The 21,312-nt window shown below is 41.0% G+C and overlaps 2 protein-coding genes and 2 pseudogenes across 2 annotated transcripts; 3 read left to right on the top strand and 1 right to left on the bottom strand.

Annotated features, from left to right (window-relative positions):
• Positions 1 to 190: 190 nt before the first annotated feature.
• On the top strand, positions 191 to 4,169 carry LOC148719482 (uncharacterized). The gene has a single exon (XM_088741907.1). It carries the CDS (start codon positions 901 to 903, stop codon positions 3,541 to 3,543), a length of 2,643 nt encoding a protein of 880 aa, XP_088598033.1. The 5' UTR covers positions 191 to 900; the 3' UTR covers positions 3,544 to 4,169.
• A 16-nt stretch (positions 4,170 to 4,185) lies between these two features.
• On the top strand, positions 4,186 to 5,923 carry LOC148719481 (uncharacterized; annotated as a pseudogene).
• Positions 5,924 to 11,541: 5,618 nt separating this feature from the next.
• On the bottom strand, positions 11,542 to 14,078 carry LOC148719480 (QRFP-like peptide receptor). The gene has a single exon (XM_088741448.1). The coding sequence runs from the start codon at positions 13,801 to 13,803 to the stop codon at positions 12,790 to 12,792; it is 1,014 nt and encodes a 337-aa protein (XP_088597574.1). The 5' UTR covers positions 13,804 to 14,078; the 3' UTR covers positions 11,542 to 12,789.
• Positions 14,079 to 16,239: 2,161 nt separating this feature from the next.
• Positions 16,240 to 19,652, top strand: LOC111338302 (substance-K receptor-like; annotated as a pseudogene).
• The last annotated feature ends 1,660 nt before the right edge of the window (positions 19,653 to 21,312 follow it).

Genomic DNA, 21,312 nt, shown 5'->3' with positions numbered 1-21,312 from the left:
ACAAATCCTTATAAATCGATATGCAAATTGTGTTCCTTGTGTGGTCCTAAAAGAGAGCTTGGGCCGCCTGTGCATTCACCAGGCGTAAAATTTAAACGAAAGTACACAGCCATGGCACTCACACAGAACACGAGCACGATTGTAATATAGAGGTGAATAAAGGCTGATAGTTTCTAAAGAAACTGTTAGGGGCTGTTTCGTTTAGTAAATAGGCGTTGCCTATGATGACAGATATAATTTAATTAACACAACTCGTGATTGACATTAATTCCTCACAATGATTTAAAGTGTTAGCTTGTCGTGATTTAAACCAGTTTTTTCAGAAGAATCAGTGAGAGAGAAGTCGATTTTTGTATCTGTTCGCTTACCCGAATCTGCTAACCTGAAGTGAGAAACCTGTTTTTACGACCCGCCACAGAAGTAAGTTTCCAGTCATGTTTTCTTGAATTTTGCCATGAGATTAAGACTAAATTTACGTTTTCTGATTTCGAATTACAAATGTATTTCTCTTAGATCGAATAATCATTAAAGTTTGGATAATATTATACGGTTTGTGGTGGTCGTCTGAGCTGACCAGTTCCGAGTAAGGAAACATTTCATTCGATTTCTGGGTTGTAACGAAGAATTACGGAAGAGCACATGGCCGAGGACGCCCTGAAAACTGCGAAAACTGAAAGGAGGACTGCCAAATGAACGCTCACCCGATGTGGAAAGTCCTTGGCAAAGTTATTAGAAGCGGAAAGACCAGAGCAAGAGGTAAGAGGTGGTCTTAGTAAACTACAGTTAGCGTTTGACAATCTTGTGGCCAAACACGAACATTATTCACGATTAATTGAAGATGACAGTGAGTTCGAAGTACAGGAAGGATAGATAGCAGATTGTCAAGAAGACTTTATGTAAATGGAAATAGGCGCAAAAATATATTTGGATTCATTCTTAAGTAAGGGAAAGGCCCCATTACAAGCTCATGATACATCTACAGCATCTAAAGGGAAAAATAATGGTGTCGGTGGGCCGGGAAGTAGTGGAATTCCAAGTATTCAAATAGAAGACGATGCGCCTGGTGTAAGTTCTGGCGGTTATCAACCCATTAACACCCATCAAAGTACAAGTTCCGGAAATGATGATGTCGCCCCACACCACGAAAACGCGTCCTTTGTTTCGGGAAATGAAATAAATGAAAGCATTCAAACCAACTTTAATGCTACAACTTCCGCCTGTGGTTTTAAGATGGAAAAGCCTAAGATGCCCAAATTTACCGGAGACGTAAGAGACTACGCCATTTTTCGCGCCGATTTTAAGCATGCGATAGAATCAAAATACAGCAAAAGGGATGCGATAACTTTTCTTCGCACGTGTCTGCAAGATAAGCCATTAGAGTTAATTAAAGGGATAGGCTCGGACTATGACGCAGCGTGGGATTATTTGGACGCTATTTACGGAGATCCAAGGTTCGTATCGGATACGATCACTCAAGACATAATAAAGTTTAGAGCTTTACAACCGGGAGAGGATGCGAGATTTTGCGACTTAGTTCACCCAGTTAAAAGAAGTTTCAACACTCTGAAGGAGGTCGGAAGTCAAAATGACATGGATAATAGTCACATGCTATCTGTAATCGAGCAAAAATTGTGTTTGGATGATCGAAAGGTTTGGTCACGAGACTTGGAGCGACAGGGAGAAAAAGCGACCTTGGAGCGACTAATAAAGTGGATGGATGTGGAGATGAAATCACGTATGCGTGCTACTGCCCCATTGAGATCTGGCAGATCAGTCAACGCCTTTCAAGTCGACACACCTAACCAAAAGTGGTACAAATGCTGGTACTGTAAAAGTTCGTCCCATTGGCCAGATACATGCCCTAAATTCGCCGCATTCGGTATCGACCAGCGCATCAAGGTCGCCAAAGAAAACCATGTTTGCTTTAGTTGCATGAAAACAGCCGGAAGGGACCATCGAGTTGATAACTGTAGAAGACGTCGCAAGTGTACGAAAACTGAGAATGGAAGGGAATGCATGCACTTTCATCACCCGTTGCTTCACAAGAGCACTGCAGTTAAAGTTGGCGTCGCGTCTATCTCCGAACCACACGAAACTCTTTTACCGGTGATAACATGCAAGATTTACGGTCAAAACGGGTTCCAAAAGCAGAGCAACACTCTCCTTGACTCGGGAGCACAGATCAGCCTAATCCGCGATGAAACAGCAGCCGCACTGGGGCTCAAAGGAAACGACACTGCCGTAACAATTACGAAAGTGGGAGGAGAAGAAGAGACAATCAAGACTAAAGTTTACAAAGTTCCTATGTCAGCACCAGACAACACCAAGATGTTCTCAATAAAGGCGATTGGAATCCCGTGTATTAGCGAAGAAGTGTCAGCAGTTCAGCTTAAACCAATCGCCAAGCTTCTGGGACTGGAAAACGAAAAGATACGCAGAGGCAATGGTCCTGTTGACTTACTGATAGGAATCGATCACGCCCAGATGCATACTGGACAGACCAGGCAAACGGGACATTTAGTTGCGAGAAAAACGCCTCTAGGATGGGTGGTTTTCGGTGGACCGTCGGGAGAAACCCAAGTGAATGGCCGTGTCTACCATGTAAGATTTGCCGCGCCAGTAGAAATGTCAGATTTTTGGAAGACTGAAGCAATGGGAGTAGAAGTTAAACCGTGTGTTTGTGAGGCTGACAAGCTAACGCAGGCCGAAAGAGAGGAAGCGGAAATCATTTCCAAGTCATGTGAAAAGGTGGGCAATCAGTGGAAGGTACCGTACCCCTGGAAGAAAAACCCCATGCTGTTGCCGGATAATAAACCATTAGCGATGAAACGGTTGGAAAGTATGGAAAGACGCCTTAAAAAAGACCCAGAACAAGGAGTGGCTTACGACAAACAAATGGAAGAAATGAAGGAGATGAAGTTCTCAAGAAAGCTGTCTGAAGAAGAAATTAAGAATTACAAAGGCCCGGTGCATTACATTCCTCACCATGCGGTGATTCGACCCGAGAAGAAAAGCACACCCGTACGTATCGTCTTCAATTCCTCCTCAGTTTACCAAGGTCACGCGCTGAACGATTACTGGCTTAAAGTACCCGATCTGTTGAACAATCTGTTTGGAGTCGTCTTGAGGTTTAGAGAAAGAGAAGTAGTAGTGATGGGTGACATATCCAAAATGTATCACCGAGTACTCATCCCGGAAAAGGATCAACATGTCCATCAGTTCCTATGGAGAAATTTGGAAACGGAGAGAGAACCCGATGTGTACGTAAAAACCGTCCTTACGTTTGGTGATAAGCCGGCGCCTGCTATGGCCCAAATTGCGTTAAGAAAAACAGCTGAAGAAAACAAGAAGGACTACCCGGAAGCAGCCGAAGTGCTCACTAAGAATTCTTACATGGATGACATTTGCGGGTCTGTAGACACTGTAATGCAGGCTCAGAAGTTGACTGGAGATCTAGACAAAGTACTCGAAAGTGGAGGGTTTGCCGTGAAGGGCTGGACCTCGAACAAAGTTCTGATCAACGCAGAAAATCAAGAAAAGTGATTCAAGATTTTTCAGGAAGAAGTTGAAGAAAAGGTACTTGGAGTGATCTGGAATTACGTTACAGATGAGTTCAGCTTCAAAGTTAAAGTGGATTTACCGCGCCTGAAAAATCGTTCAGTGGACCGTGAAATAAAGATGACCAAGAGAACGCTTCTCAGTCAAGTTGCCCGCTTCTATGACCCCATTGGATTCGCAGCTGCATTCATCATCAGGGCCAAAATAGGTTTACAAGAGCTGTGGCAGATTGGTCTTAATTGGGACGATGAGCTTCCATGTGAGGTACAAGAAAAGTGGACTCAGTTCTTCGAGGAAATGAAGGAGCTCGACCAGATTGGTTTCAAAAGATGCCTGGTTCCACCCGAAACTCCAGAATCACCAGCACTGTGTGTCTTCTCAGACGCCTCGCAGGAAGCATTTGGGGCCTGCGCGTATATCCGACAGAAAACGAAACAAGGCACCTATGAAGTTAACTTCATCGCGGCTAAGTCTAGGGTGGCACCCCTAAAGCAGCTGACAATTCCACGTCTGGAGTTACAAGCAGCTGTTCTCGCCTCCCGCCTCGCGAAAACAATAGTGAAAGAGTGTACGGTTCAATTTGGTGATGTCAAATTCTTCACGGACAGCAGTATCACACATTCAAAGCCCTTCCCGCAGTTTCAAGCCGTTTGTCTCGGCAAGGGTCGGAGAGATCCAGAATAATTCGGATCCAAGTCAATGGAAGCACATTCCTGGTGAAGAAAACGTAGCGGATGATTTGTCGCGAGGATTACATGTAAAGCAGCTAACGGGGAGATGGATGAACGGCCCAGAATTTCTGAAACTTCCAGAAGAACAATGGCCAGTCCAAACAGCTACACTGCATCGCGAAGAAGATATGGAGCGTCGCCTCGTCAATGCCGTCAGAGCAGCCTCGCCTGCAGATGTCGGAAATGTTATCAACGTGGAGAATTTCTCTAGTTGGCGAAAACTGATACGAGTCACCGCGTGGATAAGGCGGTTAGCCGAGAAGATACGCCTCAGGAAAAATGCAACCAGTGGACGAGAAGGACCTCTCATGCCTGAAGAGTTAAGGAAGGCTGAGATGTCATGGATCAGAAATTCCCTAAAGGATTTGAAGAGTCGAATGAGGAATGAAGAGTTTAAGACCCTAAGCCCGTTTGTTGACGACAAGGGGATTATCAGGGTTGGAGGAAGAATTGACAAAGCCCTCGTGTCATACGAAGAAAAGCACCCAGTGCTGCTTCCCAATGAGCACAGGATATCCCTGCTGATCACGCGCCATATGCACAACCATGGTCATCCCGGAGTAGCGACAACAACTGCAAAAGTCAGACGAAAATACTGGATCTTGAAAGCGAACAAACTCAGTAAAACAGTGAAATTTAAATGTGTCACTTGTCGAGAAATGGCACACAAGGCAGAAACGCAATTAATGGCGGACCTTCCGGCTCTTCGCTTAGCACCGCAAACGCCACCCTTCTACTACTCCTCATGCGATTACTTTGGTCCATATAATGTGAAGATAGGGCGCAACAAGACAAAAAAGCACTATGGCGTCATCTTCACCTGCCTATACACAAGAGCTGTCCATCTGGAATTAGCAGTTGACCTCTCGACAATGGAATTTATTCAGGTGCTAAGAAGATTTTTCTCCATCCGTGGATACCCGGAAGTACTGTTAAGCGACAATGGATCGCAGATGGTTGGCGCAGAGCGGGAACTGCGTAAAATGGTCGAAGGTTTAGATCCTGATAAACTCCGTGATTTCTGTGCAGAAAGAAGCATCAACTGGTTGTTCACTGCTCCAGCTGCCCTTCATCAAAATGGATGTGCTGAAGCCCTCGTTAAAAGTTGTAAGCGAGCCCTAAAGAAGGCAATTGGAGAACAGATCCTGAGTACGTTCGAGCTGTACACATGTCTACTAGAAGTCGGAAATCTCGTAAATCAACGCCCTATTGGCAGTGTTCCTAATGACCCGGATGATGGCAAATATTTATGCCCAAACGACATGCTTCTTGGAAGGGCAACATCGGAAGTTCCTCAAGGTCCATTCAAAGACACAAAAAACCCGCGACGCCGCGTCGAATTTGTGCAGAAAATTGTGCACTCCTTCTGGAAACGTTGGAGCAGAGATGTACTCCCAGCATTGGTGACAAGGAAGGCGTGGCACACAGATAGGCGTAATGTTGAGGTTGATGATATCGTCGTCATGGCCGACAACAATGCTATCCGCGGTAAGTGGACTATTGGCAGAGTTATCGAGGTGTATCCCGGGACAGACGGCCGAGTCCGCAACATCAAAGTGAAAACACCAGCAGGATAGTACAACCGCCCAGTCACCAAGATTTCTGTTATATATACTGCTGAAGGAGACCGTTAAAGAAAGTTCTGCTGATCAAAGAAGGATAAGGACTACGCCCTTATCGGGGCGAAGAATGTTTCGTTTAATAAATAGGCGTTGCCTATGATGACAGATATAATTTGATTAACACAACTCGTGATTGACATTAATTCCTCACAATGATTTAAAGTGTTAGCTTGTCGTGATTTAAACCAGTTTTTTCAGAAGAATCAGTGAGAGAGAAGTCGATTTTTGTATCTGTTCGCTTACCCGAATCTGCTAACCTGAAGTGAGAAACCTGTTTTTACGACCCGCCACAGAAGTAAGTTTCCAGTCATGTTTTCTTGAATTTTGCCATGAGATTAAGACTAAATTTACGTTTTCTGATTTCGAATTACAAATGTATTTCTCTTAGATCGAATAGTCATTAAAGTTTGGATAATATTATACGGTTTGTGGTGGTCGTCTGAGCTGACCATTTCCGAGTAAGGAAACAGGGGCTGCGTCAGTGGGGGTAACGAAATAATTTGGATATATCAACAAAGTCGAAATGGTAAATTGGCCACCGTAACGATTACAAAAGCTGACGTTTCGAGTGTTAGCCCTTCGTCGGAGCGAAGGGGCTCGACACGGGGTTCGACACTAACTTTTCAACTTACCAGCCAAGTGGCTAGTGAAATCTTAGATAGTAAGACAATTTCAGTTTGTTTACTAGCTAAACTGACTAGTGAAAATCGAAAACCACTAGCCAAAACCGAATTTCTACTAGTTTGTGGCAAGTGGGCTACTGTTAGTGTCAAGCCCTGTGCCCTGTATAATATAGTTTTACATACTTTGCGCGCATAACGAGATCTGAATTGTTGTACTTTTATTGATCGTGACACTGTAACATCATTATGTTCGTATATACATTAGTCATATTGACAATTTCTTCTAGTAGATCACAGTCATCAAGAGTATACATCATGTCCTCTACCAAGCACATACAACTCCGTGAGAAGAACAAACCAACATCTAAACTGTAAGGTGAATACTACAAGGAAAGCTATGAAGGCTGGCAATGCGTATGCTTGAGATTATTTGTTATCACGGTTATTCCTTTCTATGGAAAATAAAACATCTCAATAAAATAGGACTAAAGGAGAGAATATCACCTCTTTTCCGAAGAGTAACGAAAAATGGTTCATTTGGAAACCTTCAGCATGATATTTCTTTCCAACGAGAATAAATGTCGCAGAGTCCATCAGGAAGTCAATTAAATTTCAACTAGTACCTATCACAAAACTGAAACAATAGAGGCCATTTTGTGGCTATCGTCCCCTTTGAGTGAAAAACCGTTGAGAAGCAGAGGGCTGCCGGCAAGGAGGGCTATCACTAAGTATGTATAACCGCAAGCAATGCGCAGTCTCAACACTTGTCTGACTCACAACTGGAAGAGAGCCTACTGAAAAACATCTGTGCATTCCATTACGCATGTAGACGGAAGGTCACATTTCAAGGTGCGTATAACAAGACCATTTATTTAAAATACATGTAAGCTAGTAAACAAAGAATGGCATATCATCGTCATTGGCCCGATTATGTCGATTTCTTACCATTCCGTTTTGATTCAGATCATATCACAGTGATGTCTTTTACGGTCAACGGTAAACATTTTGGATTTTACTGCTAACGGTTATCTTCCTTCCTTTGTGATTAAGAGGAAAATTTTACCAGCTATATTTTTTACTCCTCACGGCTAAAAACTGTTAATTTTTACGCCTAACAGTTAAAATTTTTGGCCGTTTTGTGGCTAACGGTTAACTCTGGCCCATTTGTACCCTCTAGGAGATTAATTATTGATTATCTAATATGAATGAATACGATCTATATATGGAAAAATTGATCGTGATTGGGAATCCATTGTCAGTGGAGAGCTGCAATTCTTTCCTGATCCATGATCATGTTGATGTAACGAAAGTTACTTTCATTATCAAAAGTTTTGCGAGCTAAAGCAAAACTCAACAAGTAAGGAGTAATGCTTCCTGAATGACAAACCCTGACTCAGTTGTTAATAGCATACACTTGATGTGATTAAAACGTAAAGGATTTGTTGTAAGTTTGACCATTTAAGCCGTAAGTGACCATCGTTGCAATTTTTTTTTCTACAAAAACACAATTTCTTCATTTCTACTTCGTTTTTTCCCTCTTCCTTAAAGATATGAAAATTGAACATTAGGTGATGAATGCGGATAAGATTTAGGTTTGGTTTTCTATCAAAGCACAATTTCAGTTTGAAAATTTTAAACTGAATTCCAAAGTCCCTTTTACCATTTCTCTTTTCACCTTCCGAGATGTGCTTAAGTAAAGTAGAAAGACCTAAAACATGATACGTGACAACAAACCCAATGCAAATAAAGGCCTAGAATAATTGGTTTCTGTATATTCTACCAAAATGAGATATTCAAATTTCTGTCACTATCACAGTAAGCGGTAATACAAATTAAATATAACTGCCTGTGACTTCCACAAGAGCAGCACTTGGCTTCAGCGGTGACTGAAGAACGCTTCTATAAAGTGGCGATGAACTTGAGCGCAACAGTGAATGTCGTCTTTGTTTTTATAATATATTGCGTTAAAACCTCACATTTGAATGACAACAATCGAGATGATTAGAAAAATGAGTGGAAATACTTTAAAACTTCATATGGTATTTAAGCGAGTCTATTTGCATGAAAAATAAGAAAAACCACAAAAATGGTGAATGAGGCAAGATATTTTTTGATCGAAGATTATATTTCCTTAATCCACAATCTCATTTACCCAAAACTAAGTGGGTCGTATTTCGTTTGGTGCATGAAGAATGTTTAGCACAACTTTGTGATGAAAAGGTGATCATCCTCACTTTGTTTTGCAGCAGGGTCTCTTATGACTTAGGAATTGAATTGTAAGTCTTCGTTTTACTTCATCTCTAGTTTTCTTTGTTTCATAGATTAACTTGTCGCCCACATGAAAAGCTGGAAGAGGAACTCTCTGTCGATCATTTTCACGATTTGATCACGTGCGGCTGTTTTCTCTCCTTGAACATAGTGTTGAATGCTGGATGGAATCCTGTTCGGTGACAAGCAAGTTCTCTCGACGACGAAGGAAAGCTTACCCCCTAACATGCAAATTAGAAATCGGCCTTTCTTTGTCGTCCGGTCGAAAGATGGGCTCTTCCTTTTTGGTACAACATTTTTTAACATTCTTCAACTCGTCTCCCGAAGAAACATTTAGACACAACTGCAATGGACAGTAATAGATATTTAATAATACTCAGCTAGCAATATTCAGTGACAATATGGACGTTCACAGGACGCAGTATGACTTAGTTCTCTACTGACAGCCGTTAATGTGTGATCTTTCATACCAGCTGTCAAACGTTATTCAATATAAACATCGCCTGTAAAGTTTTTTCTATCACCGCTTTCCCCTCATCGAGTCATTAGGTTCAGAGCGTACCTCTCGGTAGACATGAATAAGATGGTGCCTGCTTTAAGTTTAGAGGAGAACTAACCCGAAGAACTTCTTCAAATTTGAACTAAGAATAACAGTTGGAATGTAAACAATTATGTCACATCCCGTATTTAAGTATGGTCACAGCTTTAACTTCCCGCGTGCTTCATATCTCGATGAACGCACGCTGACGTAAGAACCAATTGTTAAATGTGATAGTTCTAATGAGTTCTCAGGAAGGCTCCCTTTTGCTTAATTTGAATGTTGTACGAACCAGATGTTTACAGACACAGCAAGATAGGAAAACAGAAGAGAAAAGGACTTTCAAAAACTGTGTTTGAGGCTATTTGAATAACAATTATCGAGATTAAATCTCTCCCGGCCATTTTGTTTCAGTAAAATGCAAATGTAGACACTTTCAATCCCTAATTTAAATAAAGGTTCTGGGTACAATCTGTCAATTTTCTTGACTTTTATTGTAGAAGCTAACGTATTCAATTAAGCAGTTTTAATCCCTATGCAAATCATCCCATGTGTTCACACAAAAAGGTGGGCGTTCAGAACTGTTGGCTGAAGATAATACTGGTTTCTTTAGTGTAGAGAATGTCGGCAAACGTGACCTCGACGATGAATGCAACACAGACATCGAACTGTTCAAATCCAGTTACTGAGGCAAAAAGAGTCGGATTCACCTTTGCGTACAGCTTCATGTTGATTGTCTCTCTGGTTGGAAATGTTTTCATCGTATTGATTGTTTACAAGTCAAAAACTATGAGAAAGCCCATTAACTTCTTAATCGTAAACATGGCCATGTCTGATTTGATGTTTCCTGTTTTTGTCTTCTCCCGGATCATAACACAGATACAAACCAACTCCTGGATTATCGGTGGTTGCCCTGGCCAGATCTTGTGTAAGCTGGTATCTTTTCTCTCGGAAGTCTCTGTTGCCGTGTCTATTCAAAGTCTGGTTCTGATAGCAGTGGATCGATTTGTTGCTGTGTTGTATCCCCTCCGTTCTCCAGTCGTCGATTCAAAGCGGTGTCCTTTCTTCATCCTGGCTATCTGGATCTTGGCCATGGCCATTAAGTTCCCATATCTCATCGCCTTTGAACTTGTCGGGTATCCTTCAGCAAGGATAGAATGTGAGCCTCACTGGGAAAAAGTCTTCGGACATACTCCCATCTTCACAGACTACGTCCTGGCAAATATAATAACACTTTATTATATGCCTTTGGTTTTGATTGCCGTTCTTTACATTATTATCGTTTTCAAGCTAAAGTTACAAGTCGTCCGGGGATCCGCACAATCGGTTACCGCTGAACAACAACGTTTCAAGATAGAGCGAAATGTGTTAAAGATGTCCACTTCTATCGTGCTCATGTTTGCGATCTGCCAACTTCCGCGACAATCTACTATCTTTTGTATTTCTTCTCAAGAGACTTAACCGTGCGACATTCCTGTGGCTTTGCACATTTTCATTCCATCGCTGTGTTGTTAGCTCGTTCGTACGCCGCCGTTAACCCGTTCATCTATTTCGTTTTCAGTGTAAATTACCGCCAAGGTCTTAAGAATCTCCTCGGCTGCTTTTCTGTTAAACTTCGGGAACCCCCCAATAATGGTAAACGAACGATACGGGACACAAATGAATATGAGACTGGGCTATGAAAATCGAGAAGATGAAGAAGATGAAGAAGAAGAGAAAGATTAAATAAAAAAGAAACAGGAAGAAGATGAAAAATATGACCTAAATAAAGATTATATATAAAGATTATAAAGTTTAAACTTATCACGTTAATGATTGATTAAGAAACTAAGTGAGCCTAAGAATAAATTTTTAAATTAATTTTACTGAAAATAATGGAAAAATCGTGTCTGGTTAATTAGTCTTTGCTGTCAACGCAATTTTTTAGTAATGCTAATTTTACAACTTAAAGCCAGACACCACCTTTTTGCTACTGAAACATGTGATTCGGTTTTCGCTTTCTAGATTGTCTCTAAAGCTGTAAAGCTGATTTCATTCATAACATTCCTTTTTAGACAATGATTTATCTGTGGAAATTTTTGAAAGGCCGGCCTTGAGGTCTATTACAGTCGTGTGCGTGAATAATTATTTGAACTAAGTGACTGGACATTACTTATCACAGGGGAGGGGAGGGTGGGAGGATTTTGGTTGTTACGATAAAATTGAACTGATCCCCTCCATAAGGCTCTGTAGGCCTCGCAGTGTGCAAAGGTACGTGGAGATATACGCGAACGAAACAGTTTACCATGTGGTTGTTTTGTATCTACTATTTTTGTAGCTGAATAGTGCAAAGGATAGTTAAAGTAAATTTGCTGAAAAGTCATTTCAAAACAGTGACGTAATAAGTCAAGAGGAACTTCAGTTTTTTTATGACTGATCCTTTCCAACATCAATCGTAGTTTTATTTCAATTACCGCTGGAAATTAACCATCCGTTCAGCTGAAGTTTTGGTAGCTTTGGGGAAAAAAGTACCATCAGGTACAAGCTTATTGGATTCTGATTGCTAATTCGGGTTGAGGCTTTTACGTAAAATTTATTCTGTGTGAATGCCGTGTTTTGGATATATTTTATCGGGTGGTCTTTGAAGCGAGACAATATCATTAGTCAGCACTTTCAATGCAAACATCCACAGGGGGCCTGTATGATGAGCGTGTCTTGAATGAGTTGCTGTTGACGTGCCGAGTTCACGAAACACTTACTATTAAATGACCACCAAAAGAAATTAAAGTGACTGAAACCATTAATTCGTACTACTAACGATCTTAATAAATGTACTGGAATCAGAAAACTATAATTACCTGCTATATTTCAGAACGTATTACGTTCCAGCCAGGTTAGCGATCAGGGCAGCGAGTCGAGGAAAATTTTGATTAAAAATTAATTTATAATTCTGAAGAGGTTAGAATTTTGCGAACGATTTGATGTTTTACGGTCTCTTACCGTGCTACACCTCAAATTCCAAATTGAAACTTGATTTGCCGTTGGGATTCCGCTCTAAGTCGACGCAAATTTTGGCGAATTCGCGTAATTTTTTAGGGAGGACGTCTATGTAATGTATGAAGTTTTAAAACGCACGTGCTGAGCCATGGCTTTTCCCTTTGGATCTTTTGTTTTCCCACGTCCTGACGTCTCCAATTGAGTTTGAGCATATTTCTTATTTCGTAAAAACAAATTAAAGCCTCACCAGTTGGAAAATACAAAGAAGTAGTCCAGTCACATTATTCACATCTATGACCATCTAGGGCTTAAAAATTGATTTTTAGTGTACACTCCAAAGCATCATGCTGTTTTGACAAGCTCTAGTTTATCAAACTCTACCATAATTTTCCTATTCATTTCCTGCTACTTTTCTTTTCCATTTCTAAATTCTTAGCTTTTGCTTCTCACAAGTTAGTGTAGGCTGTAGTGCCTCAGTTCAACTTTGGGAGCGGTTCAAGTCGATTACTCCTGTACAAACAGCTGAGAAGACTCTTAAGACCTTCACGATAATTTCCACTGAAAATGAAAGAGATGTAAGGGTTTATGGCACAGTTTGATTGAGCTAAAAAATACGCGATATGTTCGAAGTATTGGAAACTACAAAATGATATCATAATGTTGTCTGATGAATAGAGGCTTAATAACATCCGGATGGTGGCAGGCAGCCAGCACACCGTGAACACCAACACGACGGCGACAGACATCTTCGAAACATTTCTCTCTCTCTTCAAACGTTGTATTCCTACGTTCAATGTTTGCTCGCCTGGAGTCTCGTGGGAGTTAATTTTGTTCACAATGGTGATGTAGAGTATGGCTATCAAAACCAAAGGAATATACCAAAATATAACAATCAAAGCCAACATGTAGCTTTTAAAGGGCAATGACTCTCCAAACGCTTCCTTCCATCGCAACCTACACGCCAGCCCATTTCGATTCTCAACAAGTTTCCAGGCAAACAAATCTGGGGACTTGATGGCAAGGGAGATGATCCAAGTGGCGAGGATAAAAAAACAACACAACTTAGAGCTGATGAGGGGAGAACGGAGAGGATATACCACAGCTACAAAACGATCAACAGCCACCAGAACCAGGCTTTGTATACTCACAAGAGCGGACATCTCGATCGAGTAAGAAACAATCTTGCACATAGCTTCGCCGAGAGGCCCTTTGATCAACCAGGTATCGACATACAACCTCGTCAGAATACGTGGTAACAGGAAAACCGGAAAGAGAAGATCGGACATGGCCATGTTTACAATAAAGAAATTAATAGGTTTTCTTAAGGTTTTCGTCTTGCATACAACCAGCCCGATACAGATGTTTCCAACCAGTGAGGCTACGAAAAGCGCACACAGAACTGTGGTTTCCCTGGTTCTTGTTGCTGTTGAATCAAAGCAGCTCGAATCTTGTGTTGCATTTGTGGTTGCGTTTACGTTTGTTGACATTTTTGCTGTTCAGAGATCAGTTTATTCCTCAGCCAGCACTTCTCTAAAGGGGTCTGAAAAATATGTTTGGTTTACTCTATAAAAGGAAGACCATCTGTTTGTTAACATATATATTAAAATTTTAAGCAAATCGAGAATATTGAGATGATTTTCCGTTTTACTGAAAACGTCCTAGCTGAGAAAATTACGCTTGAAAGTAAGACAGAAATTATCAGAAGCTGTCTGGCAGGTATAATGATTGAAATAAGTACACAATTACAAACAAGAATAAAACATTTCGGCTTTCTTTGTCTTTCATTTGAAAATGATTAATTATTGTCCCTTGACACACGTTGAGTGTGTATAATATGCGAGCCAGCGAGTCATGCGAGTCAACATGCGCGTCATGCTAGTCAAGAAGCGAGCCATGTGAGTTAGCATAAAATAACTTTGTTTATAACGTAAACTACCAAAAAACTAGCCTCTGTAACTAAGTAAAAATATACAAATTGAATGAGGTGAAACAATAACAATAACAAAAGTTCTAACAAAGGTTTTAAAAGTTCTTCCTCTGTCACGTTTAATGAGTCACACCATATTTGGTAAGTAACGTGACCAGAACACACAAAAAACACTCTTTAAAACCCAAACGTCTTGCATCTTTCACAATAAGGCCAATGGCAATGGCTTAAGAATATCGCAGTAACAAGTTTACTAACAAGTTTAACGTTCCTTCTCAAAATTCACATTTATCGAAAAAGCTATGACATCATTGCGGGGTATTTTCATACATTTTATTTAACATACTTTCTTGCTTTAGTCTGAACGCTAATTTCATGCTACAGATGTTAAAAGTTAAATTGCTTATGATTCCCCAAAGAAATGGATTCTCTTTTCTTTGAACTTGAGCGCTTTTTCATTTCTAAAGCGGGATTCGGGACTGGCACTAGTTGCGCATGTTTAATGTCCATTTAGTGTTGTCTTATGTTCAGTTTCACGGTTCTCACCATTTCAGCGGTTTAAGACACGTGCGAAATAATAAGCACGAAATAATGTCCCTAGCAACGACTCGTAAACTGTAGTTAAGTTTCACCCCTAGCTTTTATTTATTTATTTATTTATTTATTTATTATTTTTTTGGCGGGGAGGGGGGGGGGCGGCGCACGCAGACTGGGTTTATGCATGTTGACTTCGCTCTATCCAAAGTGTGTTTTACCGAATATATGCATTTGGACACTGAATTAGACTATGAACTATAACAGACGATATCTCAAGAAGTACAAGTGGTATTAAATCAAAGTATTCCAACGCTAAGTCTCTGTTCTTGCGTTAAATCTGGATCCAAATGCAATGTCATTTGAGATGGAGAAAAAGGGATAATACATAGTCCTCGGCGCCAATCATGGCGCCACGTTTAGAGTAGCTCTAGTTTCTATCACTATTTTATCCTGTTTAAGCGCTGTATTTCTAAACCATTTATTATCCTTTGAGGCTACTTTTAAATTAAGGTGGGAACCCCTGCACACTGGTGTTCAACTCAAGAAGAAATGCACTTGTATCGTCAAACATGGTTTTCATCGATGAAGAGTTCCAATGCAGAAGCACACTAAACACGGGTTTGTCTTCTTAGTCATCCCTGGCCACGGCCCTCCATTGGACATCACTCTATACGTTGATATTTTGACCAACCCCGGTCCTGCTCAATCTATTATCGCCACTAGTAGCCGGCAGAGAGCCACTCGAGATTTAATTCGGCAACTTGGTTCTCCAATTCGCCAAACAACGACCCTACAGTACTCTCGGCGTGAACTGGTGTCGCTCCGGAAAAATTACAGCCTTCAGGAGAGACGGTCAGTTTTATTTAAGAACATTCGAGCGGATGGAATTTTTAAGTACCGAGTGAAACTGTCTAGAAGACTTACTAAAACACAATTAAATACAGGCCGAAGCAAATATTCTTCAGAAACGAATGATTTTTCCACCTGGAATAATTATTCACAGTCGAACAGTCACACGTTACCGGAGCTTTCAGTAATTCCCGTGAGATCAACTTCGCGCGTCATCTCCAGTAGTTACACAAGACAAAGAACTGTTACTCGCTATAACTCTTCCACCTTGATTGAATTTTTACGGTTCAATAATTACACTTTACCGAGACCTTCAACTATTCCCGTGAGAGTAACTACGCGTGTCTCCTCCAGGGGTTACACAGAACAAAGAGCCGTCAACTTCAATAATCTGGCTATTATTAAGCCTAAGAGAAACATCGACGCCAGCAAAAACACCTTGCAGTTCGTACCGTCAATAGCTGTATCCAATGTAATGAGTTTGGCGCCAAAAATAGACGAACTTCGTATTTTTTTGAACACCCACAAGTTTGATCTTTGTTGTATAACGGAGACATAGCTGTAAGATTCTATTGATGACAGCTTAGTTGACATTAGTGGCTACAACATCATGCGCAAAGATAGGACCCACAGGCTACATGGGAGTGTGACTCTATATGTAAAAGATTCCATCAAATTCTCAATTCTACGGGACTATGAGTTCCCTGACCCCAAGGGCCCTGAGGTTTTGTGGGCCAAGATCCCGCCCAACCGATTTCCCCGGGGTTATAGCTGCCTTATTATTGGTACAGTATACCATCTTCCACCACCTGCCAAAGATGAGCCCCTCCTTGATCGTGATTACATGATGGATTGTCTCTCTAGGATAGAGAGTGATATCCCTGGCGCAGGTATAATTCTCGCTGGCGACTGGAACAGGGCAAATGTTTCACCAGTTATTAAGCAGTTCCGCCTCACGCAAGTCGTCCATTTTCCAACAAGAGGGGATCGTACACTCGACAAAGTGTTAAATAATCTTACAGAACACTACGAGAAACCTTCTCCATTCCTGCCCTTCGGACTATCCAATCATTGTACTGTTGGTTTGTTTCCAAAAATTAGATCGAAGGCCAATATTCCTGCAAACAGAGCGGTTACTACACGTGCTGTGAACGCTGAGTCCAAACAGGCTTTTGGTCGTTATATGATGGAGCTCGACTGGTCATTAATCGACACTATAGATAGCGTCCAAGAACAGTATGCTCACTTCATTCAACTAATTCACATAGGGTTAGATTCTATCCTTCCAAAAAGCGAGTTAAGTTCCACCGAAACGACGCACCATGGATTTCACCCAAACTCAAGGCACTTATAGCAAACCGTCAAAGAGCATATTACCGAGACAACAAACCACTGTTCCACTACTACCGGAACAAAGTAAACAGGGAACGGAAGCTCTGCAAACCGTCTCTTATTACAACACTAAAGTCAGCGTTTTGACCGACTGAAAACAAGCCTAAAATGTGGTGGTCCGAAAGTAGGCGAGAAACCTTCTCCATTTTCCGCCCTTCGGACTATCCGATCATTGTACTGTTGGTTTGTTTTCAAAAATTAGATCGAAGGCCAATATTCCTGCAAACAGAGCGGTTACTACACGTGCTGTGATCGCTGAGTCCAAACAGGCTTTTAGTCGTTATATGACGGGGCTCGACTGGTCATTAATCGACACTATAGATAGCGTCCAAGAACAGTATGCTCACTTCAGTCACCTAATTCCCATTGGGTTAGATTCTATCCTTCCCAAAAGGCGAGTTAAGTTCCACCGAAACGACGCACCATGAATTTCACCCAAACTCAAGGCACTTATAGCACACCGTCAAAGAGCATATTACCAAGACAACAAACCATTGTTCCACTACTACCGGAAAAAAGTAAACAGGGAAGGGAAGCTCTGCAAACGCTCTTATTACAACACTAAAGTCAGCGTTTTGACCGAAAACAATTCTAAAATGTGGTGGTCCGAATGTAGGCGGTTATGTGGAATGAACAAAACATCTACAAGTGTCGCAAATCAGCTCCTAGCAAGTAAACCAGCTACCCCAATCAACCTTAAGATCTTGGCTAATGAAATCAATACAGCTCTGCTAGAACCTCAAGCCTCGTTTGACCAACTTTTAGATAATATCGAGATTGTGAGCACTGAAGCTTTTAAAACTCCCGTTATTTCACTGGAAGCTACCTTCAAATGCCTTAGTACGGTCATCTCCTCCAAAGCTGGGAGCCCATATAATATCCCAAACTGGATCTTGCGTGACTTCGCTCCTGAGCTCGCTCAACCCCTTCGTTGTATCATCAATTCCTCTATTAATTTGGATATATCAACAAAGTTGAAATGGTAAATTAGCCACCGTAATGATTACAAAAGCTGACGTTACTCCCACCGACGCAGCCCCAAACAGTTTTTTTCGAAACTATCAGCCTTTAATTCCTCTATTAGTCAAGGGACTCTACCGTACATTTGGAAATGTGCAAACATCACCCCTCTTCCCAAAACAAAGATAGTTGAGGATGCGGCGAAAGATTTGAGACCTATGTCATTGACACCAACGTTGTCCAAAATTGCCAAGCACTACTCTCTGCTATTTCTTGTGTCGCTGGCTACAAATACCTTCATTGGAACTATTGTGTATAGGACGAAAACTCTGAGAACACCAATAAACATTTTAATTTAGTTTACTCCATTTTCACTGCATTATTTGCAGTGGGGAAGGACTAGAAAGGAACATACGAACCATTCGTGCTAGTCCACCCTCCCACCCATCCCACCCCAGGGAGGACATCCATCACACAGTGATCTCGTGTGTGGGAAATTTACGTCTCCTACCCCAACCCTGCAGGAGACGGGACCTCCATTTATTCGTATCCGAGAAGACTAGAATATCTGACCATTTCTTGAAGTTAGAGAAAGGTAGCAAATTCTTCTCAATTATATTAAGACCTTGAGTATTGGTCCGGCCGGGGCTCGAACCCTCGACCTCCCGCACAACAGTCCAGCGCTCTATCCATTGAGCTAACCTGGAGGTTTTGATTGTAAACATGGCCATCTCCGAACTATTGCATCCTATTTTCATGTTTACGCGAACGTTAGTAGAATTAAACATGGACAACTGGCTGATCAGCGGTCGCCTTGGGCAAGCTGATCAAGCTGCCAAAGCTTTACGCAAAGCTTGGGCAAGCTTTGTGTAAGCTGAGTCACTTTGCTACAGATGTCTCCACTGCTGTGTCCATTCAGAGCTTGCTGCTGATAGCAGTGGATCGATTTGTAGCCGTGGTATTTCCCCACAGTTACCCACTGATCAGTCCAAAACGGTGCCGATTCTTTATTCTCGTTATTTGGATCTTCGCCATGGCTGTCCATTGCCCATACTTGATTGCCTTCAGAGTTGTCGAGTACTCAAAAGGGCTGTTTTGTCAGTGGCAGTGGAAAGAGGCATTTGGAGAGTCCATATCGCTACAAACCTACATCTCAGTGATGGAATTGATCGTTGTTTTCTGCTATGTCCCTTTGGTTGTGATTATTATACTTTATTTTGCTATTGCCTTAAAAACCAAATCGCAGAAGGTTCCAGGCGAGCAATCAGCTGCCGTAAGAGTACAGTGTTTAAGGAGAGAGAGAGAAATGTTCTGAAGTTTTCCGCTGCCATCGTGTTAGGTTTTGCTGTATGCTGGCTGCCACTCAGTATCATCATCTCCTTATACTTCTTTTCATCCGACAGAAAAATGATATCATCTTGCGGTTTCCAATACATCCACCTTATTAGCTTCTTTCTGGCCTACTCATACTGCACTGTAAACCCTTGCATCCGTTTTATCTTTAGCGGCAATTTTCGCCAAGGTCTTAAGAATCTTCTCAGCTGCTCTTCTACTGATTAATCAAGCTGCTCAGTCACACTCTTCGCCTCAACCTTTTGCATTCAAGGAATAAAGTTTGGTTTCCCATGCCGACAATTAGTTTCCTCCATTCCACAACTTCTGCCCAATTGACTGGCTTGGTCAAACGGCTTTGTAAACTCTTGCATTTATATAATTTACAGAAGATTGTAGTCAAGCTCTTAGAAATATCCTATATGACTATTTAAGAGGAGCCTCGCTTTATTGAATCTGAAACTGATTTTAAATTAATCAGCCCATAAATTGAAGCGATTTTTTAGCTGTATATGTAAAACTGTCTAAGATACGTTACATTCAGCTGATTCCCGAAACTTGTGAACAATTTTAATTTGAGACATTACTTTACATCTTTTTAATAGTTTACCATATACCAATAGGTATTATACGTCCTTGTACCAAAAGAAACTTTGTTCAACGGTTCTAACCGTTGTTTGAACTTCAGCTCTGGGATTATTATTTTTGTGTGTATTACAGTTATGAACGTTTTAAGACTCTACTTAAAAATGAGAAAACATAAAATATACATGAAATCTAATCTTTAAGGTAAAAACAATGTGGAAAGCTATGAAGACTAGTAATGCACACACTTGAGATTATTTGTTATCATTGTTATTCCTTTCTATATGGAAAATAAAACATCTGAATGAAATAAGAGTAAAGGAGAGAATATATCACCTCTCTTTCCGAAGTCTGACGAAAAATAGTTCATTTGGAAACCTTTAGCATGATATTTCTTTGCAACGAGAATAAATGTCGCAGAGCCCATCAAATCAATAAATTTCAACTAGTACTTATCGCAAAAACGAAATAATAGTGACCATTATGAGCCTATCGTCCCCTTGGAGTGACAAACCGTTGAGAAGCAGAGGGCTGCCAGCCGAGGAGGCCTGTCACTAAATACATATGACTGCAAACTGTGTGCAGGCTCAGAACTTTTCTAACTGTCCTAACTTCTTTAAGACTCAAAGGGAACAAAGCCTAAAAACATCCGTGCATTTCACTACGCATGTGGACACAAGGACAGATTTCAAGGTACACATTACACGAACATTTATTTAAAAAACATGCAAGCAAGTAAACAAAGAATGGCACATCATCGTCGTCGGCCCTGATATGTCGATTTCTCACCATTTCCTTTTGATTCAGATCATACCATGGTGATGCCTTTTACGTTCAACCTGACGGTGAAAATTTTGGCCATTTTACGGCGAACGGTTATCTTCCTTCCTTTGTGATTAAAAGGAAAATTTCTTCAGTTAAATTTTTTACGACTAACGGCCAAAATCCATCAATTTTTACGCTTGACAGCTAAATTTTTGGCCGTTTTACGACTAACGGCGAACCTCAAGAATAGCCTCACGCAGATTGATTATTGATTATCTAATATGAATGAATGCGATCTATGATGCGGAAAAATTTAATGTGATTTGGAATCCATTGTCAGTGGAGAGCTGCAATTCTTTCCTGATCGATCATGTTGATGTAATGAAGTTACTTTCATTATCAAGAGTTTTGCGAGCTAACTTCAGTCCTTACCAGGCCTTTTGAATTTTACATGCTCGGTTGTCGTCCCCTTCCTTCGTCGTCCTCATACACTAATAGACACTACATACACTTTATACCGAATATACACTTTATACAAGGGACATGTGTCTAAAGTGTATAAATATACAGCGATATACACTAAATATACAATATACACTCCATCCTACGGTATACTTCGATACTCTGTATAAACTAATAGACACCACAT

This window comes from Stylophora pistillata, chromosome 12 (assembly GCF_964205215.1).
Source record: "Stylophora pistillata chromosome 12, jaStyPist1.2, whole genome shotgun sequence".
In the NCBI taxonomy this organism is placed as follows: Eukaryota; Metazoa; Cnidaria; class Anthozoa; order Scleractinia; family Pocilloporidae; genus Stylophora; species Stylophora pistillata.
This window is presented reverse-complemented; position numbering and strand designations above follow the sequence as displayed.